Here is a 20,239-nt window from a genome sequence, read left to right as displayed (position 1 = left end):
CGAGCCCTGGTCCGGCAAGATCCCACATGCCGTGGAGCAACTTAAGCCTGCGCGCCTAGAGCCCAAGCTCCGCAACAAGAGAAGCCACCGCAATGAGAAGCCTGCGCACCACCGCAACGAAGAGTAGCCCCCGCTCGCCGCAACCAGAGAAAAGCCTGAGCGCAGCAACAAAGACCCACTGCAGCCAAAAATAAATAAATAAAAAAAATAAAATACATTTATAAAAAAGATAAAGACCAGGCCAAAAGAAGAAAGAGCTTTTCTTGTAATAATATTAAGTGGAAGGAAACATTGTACACAAACGGAGAAGTGGACGTGCCCTTTCGGGGGGGGTTAAGATCAGGGTTATGGTCCCCTAAAAGATCAGAGAGAGGTATTCAGGTAAAAGAGTTTTGGTGGGAGCTTTTCTGGCGCGGTTTTTTTTTTTTTTTAATGAAGTTGAGTAAATGTATTCTAAATGAGTTCTTTCTCATTGTCTTTTGATAACAGATTAATTAATGTTTAGAGGAGCTCAATTAGGTTTTTTTATTACTAAAGATATTCTTAAAACTCAAGTTGTCATTTATTACTTCATTTATATTATTCTTTCACATGTTCATTCAGCAAGCACTGATTAAATCCTTATCTTATATCAGGATCCACAATGGATTTAAGGTTATCAATAGGAATAAAGCTAGAGCCTGTCTTGGGGATCTGCGCAGGCTGGGAATAGGAGGAATCTAAAATTGTGCAAATAAAAACCTCAAGTTGAAGTCCTGGTTCAACATCCGGCTAGCTGGGGCCCTGAGCAAGTCATTTAATCTTTCTCAGCCTCACGTTCTTGATAGTAAGACTTGAACAATAATAATAACTGCTCACAGGACTATTGTGAGGATTTACCTGTAATTTGTAGGAAAACACATGATTAACTGTAAAGCACTATAAAAACGGCGATTGGTCGAAAGCATCATTAACTGTGTGGTGGATTCCATTTTGATCAGGATCATGGAGGCTGGCCTAGGTGACAAAGGTCTCCCTCGTGAGTATTAACTTGCTGCCCCCAAAATGGTTATTCCCTCACGACTCTGCATGAACTATGGCCCACCATTCTTAGTGCCTAATCATCCATTTTTAACTCTCTCTGCCTTTTGTCCAATTTGGCTAAAACCATCCTGAGGAACCAAATGGAGAGAGGAACCCCAGGTAAGACCGTTATAAGTATCTTCTCCAAGGAAGGAAGAAAGGGAAGGAGGGAAGGAGGTAGGAAGGAAGGAATTTTTAAAAAAAAAAAAAGAGTCAGGGTTAATAGACCTCAAAGATATCCTAGACCAAGTCTTCAACCACTGCCTGAGTTTTCACTGTAACATCCCAATCAGCCACTGCTTGAATAGCTCCAGTGATCACAGATTCCATAACTCTAGAAAGAGCCAATTTCATTCAGAGTTAAGAGACTCCATGGAACTCTTAAAAGATAAAAAGTGATGGAGATCTTCCCCTTGACAAACGGCTATCTCAGCAACTAGGTACCTGTTACCCTGGGCAGAGGGTGGATCACCTGGGGGTTATGATGGAACCAGGGCTGTGGACTCTGTACGTGTTACCTGCTCAGGGCCTGGGTTTCCTCTTGTTTAAATGAGGAGATTGGGTGACCTCTATTCCACCTGTGAACTGTCCCTCAGAGCCAATGCCTCAACCTCATTTCAGCTTCCATTTATCTGGTACCTGGACTACAGCAGCACATCTCACCATCTCCAGTACCAGGCCCCTCCAACCATCCATAACCCATCACTTTTCTAAAGCACAGATCCAATCATCTCCCTTCCCTACGTGATGCTCCTTTCACAGCACAGTCTCAAGTCCTCAGTCAGCAATCTAGACCTTTGCCAATCCACATCCCAGCCCACCCCTGCACCCTCATTTCCGTGGCCTTTCTACTCTACAGCCCATCCCCAATGACTCCAGTTTTCCAAGGTGCCATGCACTTTCTCACCTGTTCGTGTTATTTCCCTTGCTCAATGACCCCCCTCCTCCTCTAGCCCACTAGACAAATCCCCACTCATCCTTCAAGGCCCAATCAAATAATAGTCTTTTTATCTGTGAAGTTTCCCCAGGGTCCCTAGAGTTAGTCGTCATTCAATTAGAGTCACCAGATATTTTTTCCATATACTTTTACATCCTCTCTTGATTATTTAAATGACCTCTGGAGGCAGGGATGGCACAGCATTCCTGTTTCCATCCCCCAAGCCCAGACTAGAGTTTCACTCATTCATTCACAGGTACACCCAGCACCTGGTGTGGAATGAATGAACACACAAACACATCAGATCGATGGACAGATGTATCTGGAGGGTCCTGTCCAGATGTCATTACTGGAACCCTCATAGTTCCTATGAAGTGAAGCTCATGCAGCCAAGAAGAGAAGTCCAGTTTGGAAACAAGCAGACTACAGGAAAGCTGACCTGCCTTTCACCTCATTCTAAGAAAAGGTGCCGCTTACCCTCCAGGTCACTTCAGAATTTGCCTTTCGCATGAAGTCAGGGCACACCCTGCCCTCTGGGTAGTAACTCCCTCCTCCAGTTCCTGAAAATGATTCATTTTCATATCAAACAAGACAGAAGCTCTAGGTGCCAATTAAGTTTTTTAAATTTCTGGTTGTTTTTTTTTTCTTCCTGGGAACTAAACAAGAACCATATTCTTTGGAAACTCATTAGAAGAATAAGTTACTCTGGTGACCTCTTGGCACAGAACTTGGTACCGCATTAAGCTGCCACAGTTACAGTTAAAGATCTTTATCAAGATGGGCCATCGGCTAGAAAATAATAGATTTAAAAACCCAGTTAAATTACACACATGAGGACTTCCCTGGTGGTCCAGTAGTTAGGACTCTGCGCTTCCACTGCAGAGGGCCCAGGTTCAATCCCTGGTCGGGGAACGAAGATCCCACGTGTGGTGTGGCCAGAAATAAACATATAAAATACACACATGGACAGAGATTCAATCTTATTTCTTAACTATAAGTAGCCAGAGCAATTTAGCTGCCCCATCACATCCTGGACTAAGCCTTCCTGTCCTTCCATGTTTAATCCGAGGCCCAGCCCTTCCAATAAGCTTCCGCACACGTTCCAGAGAACTCAATAAGCCCTCCATCCGTACCACTCTCCTGGCGTTTTTTTTATATTCTAAACAGGTACTAACACATTTTTATCAACCTAATAAAGTCTAACTGCCTACAAGCTAGACATGCCCTTCAAACATCCTCAAACTTTACCTTTATAAAAGTAGTTCACTGAACAAACATTTCCTGAGCACCTAGCATCTCCTCTGACAAAAACAGTAGACATTTGTTGACATTTGACTTTAGTCCTGGTCTTATACATATTACTTACACCAGCGGTCCCCAACCTTTTTGGCACCAGGGACTGGTTTCCTGGAAGACAATTTTTACACGGACCGGGGTGGGGGGGATGGGGGGGCGGTTGGTTCAGGCGGTAAGGTGAGCGATGGGGGGCGGCAGATGAAGTTTCATTCCCTGGCCGGCCGCTCACCTCCCGCTGTGGGCCCGGTTCCTAAGAGGCAGCTGACCAGTACCGGTCCACCGCCTGGGGACTGGGGACCCCTGACTTACACAACCTCACTCAGTACTAACAAGTAGGGTGACCTCCAATCAGAATACCTCTGAGAGTGGAAGGGGACGCTGTATATACTACACCAGAACACAGGCATAAACCAGGGCTGTCCTGGCAAAACCAGAAAGTATAGTCCCTCTACCTCTGCATCAAGTACTGTTGCTACAGCCATTTTTACAGACAAGGAAACCGACACTAACATTAAAGACAGGATTCCCTTCACGCCCAAAAAGCGGTCTCCTGAAAATGCCAAGGAATTCGCACTACACGTGCCCACGGCCATCTTCTCCGAAGATGCTGGTTGATGGCCTGAGTGACTAAGGAATGCCGACCACGGCTGCAGCGGAAAAAGTGCCCACTGTGGGGATGGAATGAGGCCAAAGCACCCTTCTTGAAGGACAATGAAACAACTCTGCCCTGTCCTGATCCTCTTGCTTACCTGCCCCGTGAAAGGTTCCCATACAAGTTTCTGAGGAAGGCCTGGAACCACCCCTCAGCACCAGCTTTCCATGGGAACTACTGGGGGCTTCGATGGGAGGCCGGGAAAGAAGCAACGACTGCACTAGAAGCAGGGCGCAAACACAGCGCAAACCAAACCCCAGAGAGGCCCCGCCCCCCGCCTGCCTCTTTCCAGCCTCCGCAACCAGAGGAGCTGCCACCATGTCCGCGCGCCTGCAATGGCTGGTCGTCCGGAACTGCTCCAGCTTCTCGATCAAGAGGAACAAGGAGACGTACAGCACCAAACCCAGTAACCTAAAGGCCCGCAACTCCTTCCGCCACAACGGGCCCATTCACCGCAAGACTGTGGGTGTGCAGCCGGCGGCAGATAGCAAAGGGGTCATGGTAGCGATGAAGCGGTGATCCGGCCCGCGAAAGCCGGCCACCTATGTAAGGACCACCATCAACAAGAACGCCCGGGCCACACTCAGCAGCATCCGGCACGTGATCCAAAAGAACAAGCACCGCACAGATTGGCGCCTGGCCGACCCCTGGAGAGCCGGCGCCATCCTGCACTGCCAGAAGCCTGTGACGGTGAAGAGGAAGCGGACCTGCGCACCAAGAGCTCCTGGGTGACCCCCTTCCCCAAAGCAATAAAGATGTCAGCCGATTTTTCTCAAATAAAAATAAATTTAAAAAATTAAAACACCAAGAAAGAGTTGGAGGATCACAACGGAGAAGAAGAAACACTGGACAGCCATTCACTGGTGACAAACCATCCCTCTGCATAGCCTGGAAATGCCTATGAACGTCTGTGGTACTCGCCCCACGTCGCAAAGTGACTGTTGTCAACAGTGATGCCCTCATGAATAAGAAGTCTAAAAATGAGTAAGTCAGTACACCAGATCACCACCTCAGGGAGCACCCTCCCTTAAGTCGCACGGCTAAGACTTGAACTTGGAGCTGCCTGGGTCTAAATCCCACAATCTCCTCTAGAAGGACAAGGTGCCATTCCTGTGGGCTAGACACCTTGCTGGGCACCAAGAATTAGCCACGTGTGCCCACTGCTCGGCCACATTACACACTATACGACCGTGTTTAAAGCACTGTCAGAGAAATGTCTGGTTCTCACAGATGCATTGGGATAGATCACATGATCTAAAATCGAAGGTAACTTGAGGCTCAGGAATGTTCTGGAACTTGCTTAAGATCACAGGGCTAATGTGTGACTCAAACACAGGTCTTTGTTTTCTTACACCAAAAACCAAGTTGGTGATGGTACTGCTGAAATGATAGCATCTGAAGCCCGTATCCTCAGGGCTCTGGGGTCTCCAACCAGATTCTCAGGTGCCTTCCAAAGTCACAGACGGGCAGCTAATGCTACCAATCACCACACCGTGAAATAATAACAGTTTCTCACCTGTGTATAGGGCTTGCTGCAGACTCTCACATCAATTATCTCCTGCTCACCAGCAGAAGTGAAGGAAGGAACAAGACAGGAGCTTTAGAGCTAGGAGTCTGATTATCACTCTACCACTTAAGCACCACAGGGGAAGTTCCTTCACCCCTGAACTTTTACAAGATTGATCCTGCCGACCCATCTCTTGGATGGCAATTGTGAGCTAAGTAATAAAAAACAACCGTAAAATGCATTCGCCACATAAAAAGTGCTACAAAGGCTACGAAACGCTAATGGGTTCTATGAGATGGGCTGTGATGGGCAGGTTTAAGACGGAAAGAAAACACAGCAGGATCTACCTGGTAAGGGATCTAATGCTGGCAGCCTGAAAACTTTTAGGAAAGCAAAAATAAGTAAAAATAAAAGGGGAATGAGGGTGGGGGCCGCCACAGGCAAAGAACCTGAAAGTTATCATGCAGAAGCTTGGTTCCGGCAAACAAGCGACAGGAATAAATAGCAGAAAAAGAAAGAAACCCCCAAAGCACTCTCAGACTGAAACTGAACCTTCTTAATCACTTTGTTTTCAAAGTGCAAAGAACAAGGTTCAAGCCCAGTAAAAACGATCTCCAAGTTATAGTCCCTCCCAAATGCTCCCAAGCAAAGCCCCTGGGGGTGGGGTGGGGAAGGAATGTGTCCAGCCAGGCTCAGCAGAGAGAGAATGAAAAACACCCTTGAAACAGAGCAGGAAAGGGAGTAAGGGCCACACCCAACTCCAGCTCAGCGGACAAGGGTGTGACTGAGCACTTCCCTGGGGCCTCAGTTTCCCCACCAGCAAAAGGAGGAATCCGGTCGCTCTGGCCACCAAGGCCCCAGCCCGCAATTCTAAGGCATGAACTGGCTGCCGGCCTGTGGCTTCCACTGCCTACAAGCTTTGGTGCCGATAACATACTTTTTCCAGTCAAGGCTGATAAGCTGGCAAATAATTGGAAGGACAAGAATAGGAACTCAGCTGCCTGATAAGATTCTAACAGTAAACAACTTTTTCCCTCTCTACTCTGCTGACCTGACGCAGGCCGGTGTTTCCTGACCTGGAACATTGCAGCAGCCTCCTAAGCGGTGTCCCCGCCTCTGGCCCAGAACTGCTATCACTCTGCCACCAGAGTTCTCTAAAACACAGACCCAACGACACCCTCCTTTACTCAAAAAGTAACAAAAGCCCTCCTGTTCCCTACCCACCACCACCGCTGCCATCATCCTTAGCTCAAGCTGCCCAGCCCTTTATCCTCTAATCCTCCCTGGCCAGTCCCATCTTTCTCAGTGATCTCCGAACACACCCCCAAACACTCTTAGGCCTCAGGCCTGTGCCTGTATATCAAGGTCTCTCTGCCCAGAAAGCTCTTCAGCCGCTGTCCACCATAATAACCCCTACTCACCCTTCAAAACCCAACCCAATGTCTTCTTCTCCATGAGCATTTTTTTCCTGTTCTTCCAGGTAGTCAGTCAGCCATTTCTCATGGCTCCCATTATTTCTTTGTTCATCACTCTAGTAGGGCCTTCCCATGTTCTATTTCAGTCTGTCTCCTAGGCTGGAATGAAGATCCTTGAAGACAGAGGCTTAGCTGTCTTTGTAAGATCAGTTTCCAGCATTTCTGTCTGGCATGGGGTAATCACTCAGGACCCGAATGATGTGCTGAACTGAACACAAGAGACAGAGATGCATGTGATCACACATATAAGTGGGGTATAAGGGGGCTAAGAGTCTGGGAATGGCTTCATGGCACTAGCTGGGTTTTCTGTATCAGTAAATGTTACTCATTCTAAATGAGTAAACAAGCAGTTACTAAACATCTTCAAGTTACCAGAGATGAGAGGTATTCAAAGAAGAGAAAGCCAAGGTCTTATTTACTTTGCTGGGTGCCATTCCTAGGATCTGTCTTCTCGCCCCTGAAAATATCTTACCTGTAAGTTATCAAAATGCAAATAACCCACCTGAGGTGGGTAGGTCACAGAAAGAACCTTAGTTGATCCCTTAGAGTCCTGAGCCTGAAAGCCTTCTTGGAGGAAGAGGTCTGCGTGACCTAGGGAAGGCTGGGATCCAACAGGAGCTATCTGGCTCGACTCCAGAGAACATTGTCCCAGGAGCCATAGATCAAGGGCAATGACTGAGATCAAGACCCTCCATCACTCCCCTACTTTGTTATCCTATTTCCCCAACTGCCTCTCTATGGGGTACCTCAAATCCTTATTACTCCAAGAGACTGGGGAGAAGGCAATGTTGGGGGGAGGAAGCAGATGTTTGCTAGAGAAGCTCTGTCCTCTCCAGTTAGCTTTGCAGAGCGAAGACACCCAAAGGGTAGAGGGAATGGCAGCATCTCAAGAGAGACCGGGCTGAAGCAGCACCAGTGTGGAAGTGAAAAGCCCGCTTGCCCAGGGAAACCCTGGATTATGGTCCTGCTGGGGCCCAAGGAATGGGTACTGAGTTAAATTCTGAGGAAGAACATTGAAAGACAGTGGTGACTTTGTGAAATAAAATTCATATTTCATGGCAAGGCAAGAAAATTTAAACATAAAAATGCTTCCCTGCCCTTTGGCCCCCTGTCTCCCCGCACTGCACATCGAGTGTCTGCATTAGGATTCGACCAGACCTCCCCCAGGGGCAGGAATACCTGCTCAACCGTCAAGAGCAACATGCCCCTAGCATCAACCAGACAACACCTTAATAACATTCCTTCTTGATGTTGCAGGGTTCACAGGACCCACCAGGATGATGCTTAGATCTGCATTAAGTAAACTGTTGATAATATCAATACATCATGTGATGTACAGCCCTCTGTCTCAAAAAGCTTATATAACCATGCCTTGACTTCTAACAGGCGGAACAGTTCTCAGAGTATTCTGAGATGCTCTTCCCGGGTTATAACGCTCAAATTTGGATCGAATAAAATTTTCCAGTTCTTTTTTAGATCGACTGATTAATTTTCATCGACAATTTCCACTTTTCCTTCTGTGGGCACAGAGAGAGCGGTGAAGATCACGGAAAGGTTCTAAACGCCATTTCGCTTAGTAGTCGTGTAACCTTATTTAACCAAACTCATTTTCTCATCTGCAAAATGAGACTGATAATCAGAAAACCTACTTTAATAAATCAGTATGAGAATTACATAAGTACACGGTAAGTACTCAAATTTTTAAAATTATGTTATTATTATTAAGAAAGAAGGATCGAAAGATAAACATTTTCTAGCCTCAATTTTGTAGTTTACCTGCTTCCAAGCATGAATCCCATTAACCCCCTGGCCACCCACCCACCCTGTTTGTAGAAAGTCAGGAGAGGTGAGGTCCTCATCGATGCATCAGTGTCCTTGCCCATTTCTATGACTCGCATTAAGAAGGCACTGCCATTTCCTCCACGCATCCAAGCCATCTAGAGCAGACTCCCACATCACGATTCCATTCCTTCTTCCCTTCCCCACCTCTGCTTCACACACACCTTCAAGCCCATGGATTTCCACCCAGATAAGCTTCCTGCACGCATCACAACTTTACCTCCCCTTTCCTCGCCTCGGTTTCTTCCAGCTGGGTGCTGCCTTCCAATGCCATTATCCAGGAAAAGTCCCCACCCATCAATGCACACGCTGAGCTAGGCCTCCTAATTACCGCCCAGGGTCAAAGTCTCAGCTCCACTCAACCACTTACTAAATATGTTACTCTTCTTCCTGCGCTTAGCATCCCAAGACCTAATCCCACAGATGCTTCCAGAGCCCTTGCCCAGCCTTGTTTCCGTGCAAATCTCTAGAGAAGCCTTTAATGGCCCCTAGAGCCCACAAGATAAATTTAAATCTACTTAGCAAAGAATGAAAGTCCTCCCTTTTCCCATTTGCCACCACCCTGTTCATGCTGGCCATGCAAAAACCAGCCTCAACCACCATGCTCCTTCCCTACATTTGTCTGCATTTGCCTAACAGGTTCAGCCCTTACCTGTTGTTCTTCCACTTGGGTGATTCCTATATAACCCTAAAGATGCTCTTCAGACACTGCTCCCTCTGGTAGCTTCCCTGAGGTGGAACGACGTCAGTGCAGCAGAAACATAGCCCTCGAACAGCACCACACACACACACACAGGTGCTCCCCAAGAACAGGGACCGTGTCCTCCTCATCTTTGCACTCCCAGGGCTAGCCAGTTCCTGCTTCACAGAAGGGAGGCTCCAGAACCTGTGTGCTTCATCCACTGCTCCTCTCCGTTCTGTGTAAAAACAGCAGTATGCTCCATCCTCTGGTTTTATTATGTTACCTGGCATCTTCTATCTCGCTGCCCATTTTCCATTTAATCCAGCAAACCTCTGGGCTAAGGGATCCTCCCAGTTCTCATGAGTTACATTCCCTTGGCCAAACCACCCCCCCCAAAAAAATAACCACCATCATTCCACCATCTTCAGCCATAGTTCTGAAATCAAATTCAATTTGACCTTCCCATTCCTAATTAACCCATGCTAGCTCCACAGCAGGGCAAAGTCAAATATTAACATCAAGAGGCAAAGTTCTAGGCTGTCGTTTTGAGCACATTTCTAATTAGCTCTGTGACCTCGGGCAAGAGGTAAAGTCGAGATGACAGGATCACCAGGCCCAATTCTCAGGGGACTTTTGAGATTCAAATGGAATATCTGATGGAAAACTTTTATAAAGTGCAAAGCACTGTACATTCATAAAGGGCATGATCAACAAATTTGATCAACTCTTAGCCATCAAGGGTAAGATGTACCATTATCAACTTAGAATGAAGGGCTGCTCAACTATGACACATCTGTGGTTATAAGACAACCCAATTTCAGTGATATTAAAATGTGAAAAAGTGTACTTTTTATGCCTCAATACATACAATGTACAATTTATATGCGTCAATAAAATAAGGAACCTGCCGTAAAATTCTCATCTTTGCCAATGGCACATAACAGGCACTCAGTAATACACGTGGGGTAAATGAGCAACACCGCACTGATAATATTCTTAGGCCGGATTATGGCCTCTCTCACTGGAATGGGCAGCAGAAGGTCTCCCAATGCCAGTTCCTCTCCTCTCACTCATGTCCCAGCCTGCTCAAAACCCTCAAATGATCAAGTCATAACCATGCCTGGCATTTTTAAGGACCTTCATAATGAAGCTTCCTTTCCCATCTCCCACTGCCTGGAACTGACTGTCCACTGGCATATGTCACTCGAAGAAGGGTCCTACTCAGTCAGTCCCAATCATAGTAACCAGCTCCACAGCTGTTTCTCCTCCTGCTGTCAATCCCCAAAGCCGGCTCTAGGCCTGCCCGCTACTTACAAGGAGCATGACCCTGGGCAGCTGCCTGACCCAAAGGCCCCAGGCGTGCACCCCTACCATTCAGACAGCTAACCCCGGCTACCTATCTCGCATCTAGAGTCTACACTCTAGACTCTGCAGGCCTGGGTGTTGGTGTTGGAGGACTGCCTTGCAAAAATCAAATGCAAGATACACATTCTTGTACCTAGAGACTGTCACACAGAGTGAAGTAAGTCAGAAAGAGAAAAACAAATACCGTATATTAACGCATCTATGTGGAACCTAGAAAAATGGTACAGGTGAACCGGTTTGCAGGGCAGAAATTGAGACAGATGTAGAGAACAAACGTATGGACACCAAGGGGGGAAAGCCGCAGGGGGGTGGAGGTGGTGGTGTGATGAATTGGGCGATTGGGATGGACATGTATACACTGATGTATATAAAATGGATGACTAATAAGAACCTGCTGTATATTAAAAAAATAAAAATAAAGTGTATTCTTATACTGAGATTAAAAAAAAAAAAAATACACATTCTTCCTTTTGACTGAGCCTGGTGCAGGCAGAGACCCTGAAAGGAAGAAGGCTGGTCATGGGGTACAGAGAACCCTACTGGAAGTTCTGCCCTCCCACCGGCTACCATCATTCACTGTAGGCTTTAGAACAGGCACCCATCTTCTCTGGGCCTTTATATCTGTAAGGGCAGGGAGGGTGAGGATGCAGGGGAGAGGAGCGTGTCAGCTGCTTTCTCTCCTTCCGCTTAAAGGCTTTCTTAAAATGCTCTTGTGCTGGGGGAGGTAAGCCATTGCCAAGTCACTAACACCTTCGTGAGAATGAGTTTTATTGGTAAGCAAGCACTAGAAAAGGGGGAGGAGGTGGAAAAAGAGACGGGATTGGACACAAGGTTAAGCGAGTCTGGTCCTAGAAAAGCAGCTCAAACGTGAATCTACATTTTTGCATTTTGTGTTGAGGGCCAGCAGACATTGGATCACTGGGAAGGGAAGGGAAGCCACAAAGCTCTTTCAGCTCCACCAGCACCTCAAAGTCCCAAAGACACCCCTCAGGCCCAATTCCACTGATTATCTCATCTCCTGTACCCACGCCTCCCAACCCTGTGCTCCCAGCACAGTAACAGAGCTCCATCCCCACTCTCCACATTTTGAGTCTTCTCTGCTCTGCGGTTGCCTCCCGCACGAGGCCTCGCTCCTTTTGCCTGGCTGGCTTCAGAAAACCCCCCATCCTTCCAAAGCCTCTGATGCTTCCTGAGGGACGAGGAAACCAAACTCTTCTCCGAGGCCCTTGAAATTTTACCCTTGCCTTTTCCCCAGCACTTAGCACCTTCAACCTTGGGTCACGTCTGGCTCCTCGGGTTGACTGTACGCTCCCTGAGGGCAGAGTAAGGGCCCTAAATGCATCTGACCCAACAACCCGTTATGGCGCGGTCTCACAGTGGGCGCTGGAAAACTGCTTGGAGAAAAGGAACTAGGAGTCGGGAGCCATTTATTTTAATTATGGCTCAGCCTCTAGTGAACGACTTTGGGGAGGCTCTCCTCCTCTCTGGGCCTCAGCTGCCCCAACTGGAAAATGGGGGAACTTGATGTGAGGGCTCCTAGGCCCCTTCCACTGTGACAACTGTGATTCCGCGAAAGCTCGGAGCTGCTGGGTGTGGCCCCGCCCCCTGGGAGCCCTGAAAAGCCCGGGCAGGGGGCGCGCAGGGAAGGCCTCCACCCGCGCCCAGCTCCCGGTCGACGCTTCCCGAAAAACACGGGGTCCCCCTCCCCCACGCGTGCACCCCATGATTACGCTGCGGCCGGCACTTCCGCACCGCGGGCCCTGCGGCCCGGCCCGGGCGCGCGCTCGGCGCCGTGCGCCCCGCGCTCCTGCCACCCCGGAGGCGCTCGCGCTCGGGGAGGGCTGGGGGTTCCCGAGGCGCCCGCGGGCGGAGAGTGGGGGGAAGGAAGGAGGATTTGCAACAAATACCTCGGGGAGGAGGCGGCCGGGGCAGCGGCGGCGGCGGCTGCGGCTGGAGGCGGAGGCAGCGGAGAAGGAGGAGGTGCCCAGGCACTCCCCCTCCCATTGTCCCCAGGCCCGGCCCCGCGCCCCGCACCGCGGCCCGCGCCCCCGGCCGCGCAGCCAGCCCTTACCTTGCAGCGCCTGGCTCTCCCCCGCTCGCTAAAGCTACTTATCCCAGGAAAGCTCGCACGGGGCCCGGGAGCGAACCCACAGACAAAAAGTGAAACTTCGGCAGGGCTGGAGCGGCTGCTGGTTGGTGCCTTTCCCCCTCCTTCCTCCCCACCGTCCCCACCCCCTCCCCTCGGTCTCCCTTGCGGTGCCCTGAGAGCTGGAGGCTGACGTCAGGGGCCTGAATTCCTGACTTTGCCTGCACGCATTTGTCCATGTAAGGTATGGGAAGGCGGGTGCCCGCGGGGCCGCCGCGCCGCGCCGCGCTCGCCGCCGGGGGAGGGGGCGCCCGCCGCGGGCCGTGGCCTTGCCCCAAGGTGGGCGCGCTGACGACAGTTGATTTCCTGGGAGGAAGGGAAGACGCGGGGATGCGGGGAGACTGCAAAGGAGGAAAGGAAAGGGAGCTGTGGAGGTTTTGCCTGCACTGGAGGAAGAGGAAGGAGACGTAGAAGGAGGAAGCGGCCGGGGCGAGGGGCTGCCGAAAAAATGGGGGAACCTGCGTCCACTGTTAGGGCAGCAGATTAGGGGCTGAATCTGAGCAGACGAGATCTTGCCGTGGAATCCCCTTCAGAGATCTTCCTCGTGAGCCCCGCCCCGGATTCCCAGCGAGGTTCAGAGCTGGCCCAGACCAACTTCCAACCCGTCCACTTCACACATGGGAAAACTGGAGCTCTCAGAAGAGAAATGACTCCTACAAGGTCATGCCCGCCACAGATCCAGGCGCGGGACCCGGATGCTCGGCCTCCCAGCTGTGTTCCTGTGTCCAGGCAGAGCCCTGACTCCCTCCTTCCCGCGGAGCAGTGAACCAGGCTAGATGTCAGCGGACAGCGAGGACCACCCTGGGAAGAGATTCAGAGCTTCCCTGGGCCCCGGAGGAAGTCAGTTCCTGGAATGTTCTAATTGCCAGTGAGCCCTGGATAGCCATGCCTATCAGTTGTTTCAAGGCAACTCCCTCTATCCGGTGCTCAAATAAACGAAACCCTGGAGTTCACTTCACAGCCCTGCCGGAAGCCCAGAAAGCTTATTCTGTGCTTACAGCTTCAAAAAAAAATCTGCGAACTGGGTGAAAGGCAAGCCTGTTCTTGGAAGGTTTGAGTGGGACTTTTTTTCCTCAGACAGTTGTAAATGTGAGCAACCAGGGAACCCACCAATAACTGTGTCAGGGGGTTAAAATGTGCAGCGGACACTGCCTGGAAGACACTCCAAGGCTGGAGACTGTTTCCTTGTATTTCTATCCTACTGATGTCCTCACCTCAGCACATCATAAAAGCACTTTCTCACTGGTTTATTAGATCTTGTTAGGACAAATTATAGTCCATCGTTTACATTTGAGGTAAAAAGTCAGGTTAAATGACTTACCCAACACAAAATAAGCAACAGAGCAAGTACCTGAACCCACCTCCCCCCAGCCAGGTCACCTGACTAATCCCATGATTTTTCCACCCAACAAGGAGGCCCTGACCTCCTAATTTCTGTTAATGAATGTTGAGAGTACACCGTGAGTTACTAATTCATGAAACCTCCAAAACTTGGTTCTTTGGGGATTTGGTGGGATTCTTTTTGACCAAGAATTAAACGGAGAAACACATTTCTGCACTTACATTTATCGAGCATCTTCTTAGTGCAAAGTCTTTGAATCCAGACATTCTTGGGTCCAAATTACTCCATCTTTCTTGCTCTCAGTTTCTCATCTACTCATACAAAAAATATGAAGATAGTAGTAGAGGTAAGGTCAAGGGTACCTATTCCATGCAATAATGAAATATTTTTGTCTTTGCAACTAATATAGTTTGAAATAGGAAACATGAGCTCTTAAAGAGATTTTATTCTGGGGCTTTAAAAAGATCATTCTGTTACACCACAATTCACTTACTCTGTTCTCAACATTTCAGCAAACCCACATTCTGAGTGCTATTGTTTAACATGAAAAACTCCTGGTATCACACCAACTAAGAATAGATTCACCCATTCCCCATTGGACGTAACGGGACTTGACCAGTGCTGCTTTTTTTTTCTTCCCCAGTAACCCACTCATAAAGAATAATAGGGTTCTAATGAGGATTAATAAGATTTAATAACGTATAATTAGCATTCATTTCCTTCATCATACACATTGTAAGAGTGCGGTGTTAGGGCGTCCCTGGTGACGCAGTGGTTGAGAATCTGCCTGCCAATACAGGGGACAGGGGTTCGAGCCCTGGTCTGGGAAGATCCCACATGCCGCGGAGCAACTAGCCCCGTGAGCCACAATTACTGAGCCTGCACATCTGGAGCCTGTGCTCCGTAACAAGAGAGGCCGCGATAGTGAGAGGCCCGCGCACCGCGATGAGGAGTGGCCCCCGCTTGCCGCAACTAGAGAAAGACCTCGCACAGAAACGAAGAGCCAACACAGCCGTAAATAAATAAATAAAAAATTTTTTTAAAAAGGCAAAATTCTTTTTAAAAATTTTTAAAAAAAGAGTGCAGTGTTTGTTAGATCCAGAAATGCTCCTAATTATGTTGAAACTGTTGTATGAGTGTGTTGGGGAAGATCACTATGTCTCTCCTCCTGAAATATTTATGAATTGCTCAGGTGGGCCTAGAGTTAGCGCAAGCATTATGTAAAGTTAATCACCAAAGATCATTTCTGCTCAGGAGGCACTCACCAGGAGTGTAAGAGGCAAAGTCATAAATTGGATGCTTGGGCGAACCGCATGCAGTGTTGTCATCAGTGCAAACCCAAATCAAAAGCCTCCTCATTTGCTGATCTGGTTTCTTTTGTATTCAAACTTTTCTCAACAACCCTATTAAAACCTGCTGCGTGCAGGGACTTGGGAAAGAAGGGAAGGCTGTGTAAATCTGCAGACTCAATGCTAGAGAAATACAGGTTTACCAATTCAGAGACTAAAAGAAGCACGGAATTTCAGGTGGGGCGGAGGGCATGTGACTGGAGGATCGCCAGTGATGACACCAAAGACTGAACAACACTAGGCTGTGTTCCCACCATTTGCTTGCATCCATGACAATCCCTTTCCCCAAGGCCTTTGTGTAGCTCTTGTCAGTCCTTTCTCTGTCCTCATATATGCCCGGCAATATTCTAAGGATTTTTCATCTGCATTTCACTTAACCCTCAGAAAACCCTTCTGAGGTTGGCATTATTATTTTCTCTAGCCCAAGGAGGTTAAGTAGCCTGCTCTTAACACAGAGCTAGTACCCGGTTAAACTGAGATGCCCCACTGAGCCCAGGCAGCCTGACTCTTCCCTTACCCACTGCTGAGTGGCCATCTGGTCTCACATTGAACATTCCAATGTGCAGAACTCATAATCTGCCATGGCTGACCAGGAGGAAAAGATACGAAGAGGCTACTGGAGAAATAGTAAGAACAGGGACACTGAAGATGGAAGGTAAATACCAACCCTGTGTGGCCTCTCCCCAGCCTGAAACCCATCAGGCCAAACTCCTCAGTGTAGTTTGCATAGCTCTTCAGCCTCATGTCTGCCAGTCCTGAACCCTCCAGCCAATTGGAGTTCTGGTGCCTTAACTGACCCTGCTTCTCTGCCTTTATACGGGTTCTTCTTTCTCCCGGGAGCTCTCTTTCTTCTCCGTACACCTGGCAACCCTTACCTAGCTTCTTCAGACTCGCCTTAAATATCACGTCCTCTGAGAGGCCTTTTTGCCCCTCCCGCCACCTCCAGTGGATGCATTGCCCCTGCAGAGTGATGGGAGCACCGTGCTTACCCTCAGTCCCTGTGACTCTGCATGATGTCACTGGTCACCTTGTCTTTCTCAGCTACAGGGCTGAGAGTGCAATTTGTCTCTGAGTCTCTGACCAAGTGCCTGCCGTTGTCAACGTAGGCATTCAACTGTTGTGTACTGTTTTTTTCCTTCTTGTTCCTGGTCAAAGGAAGAGGAAGATGCAGAAGGTAAAAGGCCTGGGCATTTAAATAAAATCAGATAACTTCCTCAAGAGATGAAGACTGGATGTAAGCAGACCAGTGGGAAGGGAGAGGAAGAATCAACAGGGCCTGGCCACTTGGAAACAGAAGCAGGATGGGCATGGGGAGGCAAAGGAGAGGAAGGTTTGTAGTCCTTTCCTTGTCCTAAAACTGCTTTGTAACCTCATGGCAAGTCACTTCCTCTTTGGTCTCGGTTTCTTTATCCACACAATTAGGTTCTCAGACTTTATGCTCTCCAACACTCTTCAATTTGAGGCTACTTTCAACCTGTTGACCAAATTCATCTTCCCAGAGCATAACATGCCACATTATACTCTGAACTTGTAAAGGTTCCATGATATCAACCACATTAAGTCCAGACTCCTCAGCTGCCCCTCCCTGGTTCCATGATCCGCTTTTTCCAACTGTAGACTGTACCTCCAACCCTCCACCATCACCACACACACACACACACACACACACACACACACACACACACACACAGAGAGCTTCCTTCACTTCCTGCCTCAGGACTTTTTCTCATCTAGCTCCCTCTTCTCAAAATACTTTCCCAGGCCCACCTCCATGAATGCAGATTTTACCTGTCTTGCCAGCATCCTCTCAAGGAATCTCTTCCCTGTTGCTCATTCCCTCCAAATCTCCTCTACTGATATGAAAATAATTTCTCTATATTCTGAACAAGGCAAGCACTGGATTGTCCCATTGCATTGTAATTTTTCCTAAGTGTGTTTGATCTGCTCCTGTCAAACATACAGCTCTTCACAGTGGGCTCCATATCTCCTTCATTTCTCCTTCCCAGCAGCCATTGACAACACTTGGGACTTAACGATCAAATGTTATCCAGTGAGTGAGTGAATGCAAGAATCTTTCATCTTGGCTAGAGAAGCAACACAGTTGATATCGTCTCTCTGGAAGACTGGCCATGTTATCTTAGACCATGACTCTGGGCAGGTATCAGGAGGGATGAGGGAGAGAGGGAGGATTTAATATTTGTCATTTGTTACAATGTACCCTGTGTGCGAGATTCTAGAGAAACCGTGCACCTCAAATTGGGACTTGAACCCACAAGGCTGGGACTCAAACCCAGCTGAAACCCACAGTCTTCCAACTGAGATCACACACCTGGTTTCAGGATTTAGTGAAGCTCAGGTTCTTGATGTCTCATCACAGAAAGAATTCAGCGAGAGACAAAGTGATAGGTAAAAAATGGATTTATTTAGTGAGAAACACTCCACAGACAGAGTGTGAGCCATCTCAGAAGGTGAGAAAGGCACCAGGGTATGGGGTTGTTAGTTTTTACAGGGGTGGGTAATTTCATAGGCTAATGAGTGGGAGAAGTATTCCAGCTATTTCAGGAAGGGGTGGGGATTTCCAGGAATTGGGCCACCACCCACTTTTTGTTTTTATTTATTTATTTATTTATTTTTGGCTGGGGTGGGTCTTTGTTGCTGACCCCGGGCTTTCTCTAGTTGCGGCAGACAGGGGCTACTCTTCATTGCAGTGCGCGGGCTTCTCATTGCGGTGGCTTCTCTTGCAGAGCACGGGCTCCAGGCTCACAGGCTTCAGCAGTTGTGGCTTGCAGGCTCAGTAGTTGTGGCACATGGGCTCTAGAGCGCAGGCTCAGTAGTTGTGGCGCACGGGCTTAGTTGCTCCGCGGCATGTGAGATCTTCCTGGACCAGGGCTTGAACCCGTGTCCCCTGCATTGGCGGGCGGATTCTTAACCACTGCGCAACCAGGGAAGCCCCGCACCACCCACTTTTTGATCCTTATGGTCAGTCTTGGGACTGTCATGGAGCCTGTGGGTGTGTCATTTAGCTTGCTGATGTGTTAACAGTGAGCGTATACTGAGGCTCAAGATCTAATGGAAATCGACTTGTCCTACATCTTGGACCCATTTGGTTCAAATCAGCTTACATTATGTCCTCAAGCTATGTCATTCTTTCAAAGGTTGTGCCCTGCCCCCTTCCCTCCTGTTTCACTAGGTCTTCTCACATTTAGCATATATCAATTTTACAAATTATCTAAGGATATAGTTCTGCTCTGGGAGTAGACACAGAATTAAAGCAATGGTTGCTTTTCAACTTTATATCAAATAAATTCTTTAAAAAAATACTCAAGGTCAACTTTTTCCAGGAAGAATTAAGCACAAGTGACAGTTTAAATATTTGATGTGTCCTGCTCTATAGCTGAGCTTAATTCTCTTCTCAAGACTATGGTACCAGCCTGTGATGCAAACAAGACCTCTGACCAGATCAGATAAGCATCAGCCTTTTGTAAAGAGATGAAAACTTGCATGGTAAACAATACTGGTAGGCTTTCATTATTAAAGATAATGAAGTCTATTACAAAAGGTCTGTTTACTCTCTATTCTTCACATCTCATTGTACAATGGGAAAAAATTATCTCTGTGTAAAAAAGGAATAGATTATCAGACTTACTAAATGAATATTTTCTCCCTGTTTTGAGAGGGAGAAAAGACTTGGATTTTTCTTGAGGGAGAAATGGTATCACAAGCTACTTTCTTTATTGGTTTTGAGAAATCAAGCCAATGTGGACAAATGATAGTTTATATCTGCCCATGAATTTCTGCACAATTTTACCCAGCTTTGCAGCCCAGTTTTCAGCCAGAGGCTGTAATCATTGTTTGCATTTTATCAGATCGCAGGAACAGATTATCTGAATGCAGTCTGGCCCATCCCAACTCACCCCTTGCACAAGTCTGCTGGCTTTTGACCTCAGGTAAGCCCAGAACATAGGAGAGCTGTGACCACGCCTGGAAGCCAGTGAAACTTCAAAGGTCAGGCAGTCTAGTCTGACAGGGGGCCAGTCTGTGGTAGTAGAAATGTTGATGGATGGAGCTTTAATCCCTCTTGGGTCCACTACCAATGAAAAGTTTCACAGAGACTCAAACACAAAGGGAGACAATTTATGCCACCTTTTTATTTTAACAAGTATATAATATGCACTTGCTAACTGTACTAGACCTAGGAATAGTGTTGAGAAAATAGACACAATGCCAGTTCTACATGTTAAAACAAAGATAAAACAGGATAGCAACTCCAAGGGAAGGAGTAGGTGAGATAGCTCGGCTGAGATCTCCCAGTGGACCCCTGGATGGACTGGACCTGCTACGTCAGCCAGGAGCCTCTTTTGATAGTGATGGAGCAGGCTAGGATGAGCCCGGAGACACCCCCCAGGACCTGTTGAAGGAACACAAACGTGGAGCACACATCTTTGTCCTCACAAAACAGCAAGAGGTAGAAAATAATGTCCAGAGGTTTGATGTCTGCAGCCTTGGTCTTGGTGGCCTCTCTGCTTCCTTTAGGAAGCTGTGTAGAGCGGCGTGACTTCTGAAGAGGGTCTGCTCGTTCTTGATGAT

The 20,239-nt window shown here is 48.0% G+C and overlaps 1 protein-coding gene, 1 long non-coding RNA gene, 1 other non-coding gene and 1 pseudogene across 11 annotated transcripts in view; 3 read left to right on the top strand and 1 right to left on the bottom strand.

Annotated features, from left to right (window-relative positions):
* LPP (LIM domain containing preferred translocation partner in lipoma) overlaps positions 1–15,140 on the bottom strand; it is a 700,519-nt gene extending 685,379 nt beyond the window's left edge. For 6 of the 9 annotated variants that reach the window (XM_032629897.1, XM_032629894.1, XM_032629887.1 and 3 more), the window contains exon 1: positions 12,887–13,501. Coding sequence is in view for 1 of the 9 variants with exons in the window: in XM_032629886.1 (XP_032485777.1) it covers positions 12,723–12,819 (97 nt within the window). In the remaining 8 variants the exon portion in view is untranslated. Of the gene's footprint in view, positions 1–12,722; positions 13,502–13,618 lie in introns of those variants that run through there. The other 3 variants (XM_032629901.1, XM_032629886.1, XM_032629898.1) reach the window with 3 other exon arrangements.
* TRNAG-UCC lies at positions 2,839–2,911 on the top strand. The gene has a single exon. It is a non-coding gene; the product is annotated as a tRNA-Gly (tRNA).
* On the top strand, positions 4,266–4,679 carry LOC116753115 (annotated as a pseudogene).
* Positions 12,893–14,523, top strand: LOC116752851. Its single transcript, XR_004349609.1, has 2 exons — positions 12,893–13,007; positions 13,495–14,523. It is a non-coding gene; the product is annotated as an uncharacterized LOC116752851 (long non-coding RNA).
* Positions 15,141–20,239: the final 5,099 nt, after the last annotated feature.

Source organism: Phocoena sinus, chromosome 4 (assembly GCF_008692025.1).
Source record: "Phocoena sinus isolate mPhoSin1 chromosome 4, mPhoSin1.pri, whole genome shotgun sequence".
Lineage (NCBI taxonomy): Eukaryota > Metazoa > Chordata > Mammalia > Artiodactyla > Phocoenidae > Phocoena > Phocoena sinus.
Note: the sequence above shows the minus strand (reverse complement) of the source record. Positions and strands in the feature narration are given on the sequence as shown.